The sequence below is a fragment of the Nelumbo lutea genome, chromosome 4 (assembly GCF_056320005.1).
Source record: "Nelumbo lutea isolate HS-2025 chromosome 4, American lotus-T2T, whole genome shotgun sequence".
NCBI lineage: Eukaryota > Viridiplantae > Streptophyta > Magnoliopsida > Proteales > Nelumbonaceae > Nelumbo > Nelumbo lutea.
The window spans coordinates 90488859-90491898 of NC_142687.1; the positions used below are offsets into that span (position 1 = coordinate 90488859).

At 45.8% G+C, this 3040-nt stretch overlaps 1 protein-coding gene across 1 annotated transcript; it reads right to left on the reverse strand.

The window, feature by feature from the left end:
- Positions 1–1099: 1099 nt before the first annotated feature.
- Positions 1100–2829, reverse strand: BUD2 (Adenosylmethionine decarboxylase family protein). The gene has a single exon (XM_088983406.1). It carries the CDS (start codon positions 2604–2606, stop codon positions 1584–1586), a length of 1023 nt encoding a protein of 340 aa, XP_088839532.1. The 5' UTR covers positions 2607–2829; the 3' UTR covers positions 1100–1583.
- Positions 2830–3040: the final 211 nt, after the last annotated feature.

The window sequence follows — 3040 nt, forward strand, 5'->3', positions numbered from 1 at the left end:
GGAGGGTGAAGGCGGGATTTCATCTCAGCCCAGTGGGAAATACTTCTTCTGACCTTATCATCCGAGTCAGATAGCAACTTCTCCCAGCAATTTCATCCTTACATGATTCATGTATTTAATAAAAATGGTCGTGCCCTTTGAAAACGAACCTACTGTGGGCCAACTACAAGCCCATACACCTCCCTAAGTTAGGAGATGTGCAGGGACATCTGGGTTGAAAATCACACCAATTGGACCGCTCTTTGGATGGACCTTGGAGTTGGATCCAAGTCCAAGGTTGCTAAGCTGAGATAAAACATGCCCATGCCCATGCCCATGCCCATTAGGCCAGTCCAACATGTAGCCTTAAAAGGTCGTAATGTTTGATTGTCTGAAGGCTGAATTGAAAGGATTGCTTTGTTGGTTGACATTGAGGAGTCAATGTCAAACGTTTGTCTCTTTTTGATACCAAGTAGACCTTGCTTTCTTCAATAGCTGCTGATCGTCACACAAAATGCTATGTGATTGGGCTGGGCTTTATCCTTCTATGACCTTAAAAGCTTATATAGCTGCCAAATGGCATCCACGGAGGCAGCACACACCTCCACTGCAATGCTAGCTATACTCCTCTAGTCGTACCTCCATCTCAACCAATGATACAAACATCCAAAGTACGTACTTAATCTGATGTGCACATATTGTTATAGAATATAGGTTATTTGGTGGGGACCCATTTTATGGTGGGCCCCAATGGGTCTCCTCCCTTCCTTGGTGGATTGATTATGATCAAAACCACCCATATCTATCTAGTTTTTGAGCTTCAATCTTTGAACCATATGCCATCATAGGTAGCGACTAGTGAGAGCCCAAGGCAGTGAGAGTGAGACCCACACTCTAATGGGTGCTTGCCACTTAGAAAGAGCTCTTATAAGATGATCCTGAACCAATTTGATCACAATGGATTGGACCAGAGAGTCCTGAAAAGAATCCACTCTTTTGGTCCTTTTTCCAAACATGTACATTGCATTATGTACATTCAATAGAACCACCAACTGTTTACCAAAATGAGCAAGCATATACGATGGTGAAAAGAGAGGAAGAGGATTCTAGAAACGACAAATAAAAGGAGAAACAGAATATATATTAGGTAAAGGAGAAAAAGTTTGTCCTCTTTTAAGCTTTTTTCTTTTTTTTTTTTTTTTAAAAAAAACAAGAGATAAGGGAGGGAGTGGGCAAAAAATAGTCTCAAACAGACAGAGTCACTTCCCCCCCCACTACACAATACACAAACTTAGGCGTGCCACACCTAAGTGGGGTGCATTATCATGATGATCCCTCCCATCAAAACCTCCACATCATCCCCATTCCCTCCACATCTCTCTCCATTTACTCTGCAGCCTCTTCTGTCCTTCTATGGTCAACCATATAAAACCCATATGCCCTAATTCCACATCATCATCCCCATATGTCATCATCCATGACCCATCATCATCCATGATCACCATTAATCCCCCCCAAAAAATTTTTCCTTCAACTCTACCCCTACTGATCTCTTCCATGAGTCCTTTTTATGTGACTACCGATACAAACCTTTTTTTTTCCGGCTATTTCCGGCGAGTCGTAAATGTTTGGAACACAACATTCCCTGCAGCCGGGAATTCATCGATCATGCTACTCCGGCAATTCAACCCAAGTGGCTCCAAAGTCTTGGCTACACACGTCCATACGTCTTGGCTCACGCAAGTAGTAGACACTGACATCATCGCCGGCCGGAACACTTGCACCACCTTCTTCAACACCTCACCGATATCGTCGTGGTCGTCGGTGAAGCCCACACACTCGAAGCTCGCGTAGCTGAACCCATCCTCCGGGGTAACGTGTATCGTCGAATACTGGGGGCCATCAATGCCATTCATGGAGTACCCACATGGGTCGAATGCGAAATCGCACACAAGCGCGTGCGAGTTGATGTTACCGATACCCGTCAATTCCGTCATCTCCTTCCCAGCCACGTCGCCGGAGTTAGCATCTCCGGGCCGCCGGTAGAATTTACGTGCCAGCACACGGTCGAGCTCCGTCATGCAAACCTCTATGGTGAACACATTGGACATGTTCTCTAACACCATGTGGCGTTCATCACTGGCCGAATAGACATGCCACGAGTGTGATGACACCTTTGAAGGCATAACACAAGCTTTTCTGTAACAAAGGTTATTAGGCAAACTCTGCTCTAAGTACATCACTTCCTCTCTGAAGCTGGTGTGGGGGTAAGGCTGAGCTTTTGGGAATATAAAGTTGCCTCTGGTGTACCTACACCCGCACAGCCCCAGGCCCATGTCACGAGCGTGGGACAATAATGGAGGGATTGATTTCAGGAGCTGCGTAGTCCCACATGTCTTGATGATGATCTTGGTTGGGTACACGAAGAGGCTGGATTCGGACAACACATAGGCGTCGAAGTATCTGTTTCCGACCGCCGATACAACAGTGCATTGCACGGCGTCGAGCACTTCTTCTAGCAATTCCATGTCGAGCTGCCGGAGCCCGATACCTTCAGTCACCGGGTCGTCGCCTGAGAAATGGAGCTCTAGGCGTTTCTCAAAGCCTTCAAACCCAGAGAGAGCCATAGAAACAAATCGACACAGAGAGATAGCTAGCTAGCTAGCTGTAGATAGGAATTAAACCAGTGGAAGAGATGGAGAGAGAGCTGCTACTGCTTAGTGAGAGTGAACGGGAGCGAGAGGGTGCAGGAAATTTTATAGAGAGGAGAGGAGAGAGGGAGAGAGATGGGAGGAGGGAGAGGGGGGCATGCGTGTGAGGCAACCAAGAATAATCATTGCAGGCATAATGAGTGAGATGATGATTATTTTTGCGAGATCTTCATGAGACAGGAAAGGGAACGGGAATTCAGCCCACGCGCATTCTAGTGGGAGTCCCAATTTTTATTTAATATATATATATATATATATATATATATATATATATATATATACCTCACAACACAAATAAGGATTAATTTCATCCCCCCCCCCCCCCCCCCTTCTGCTCTCTGAATTCTGAT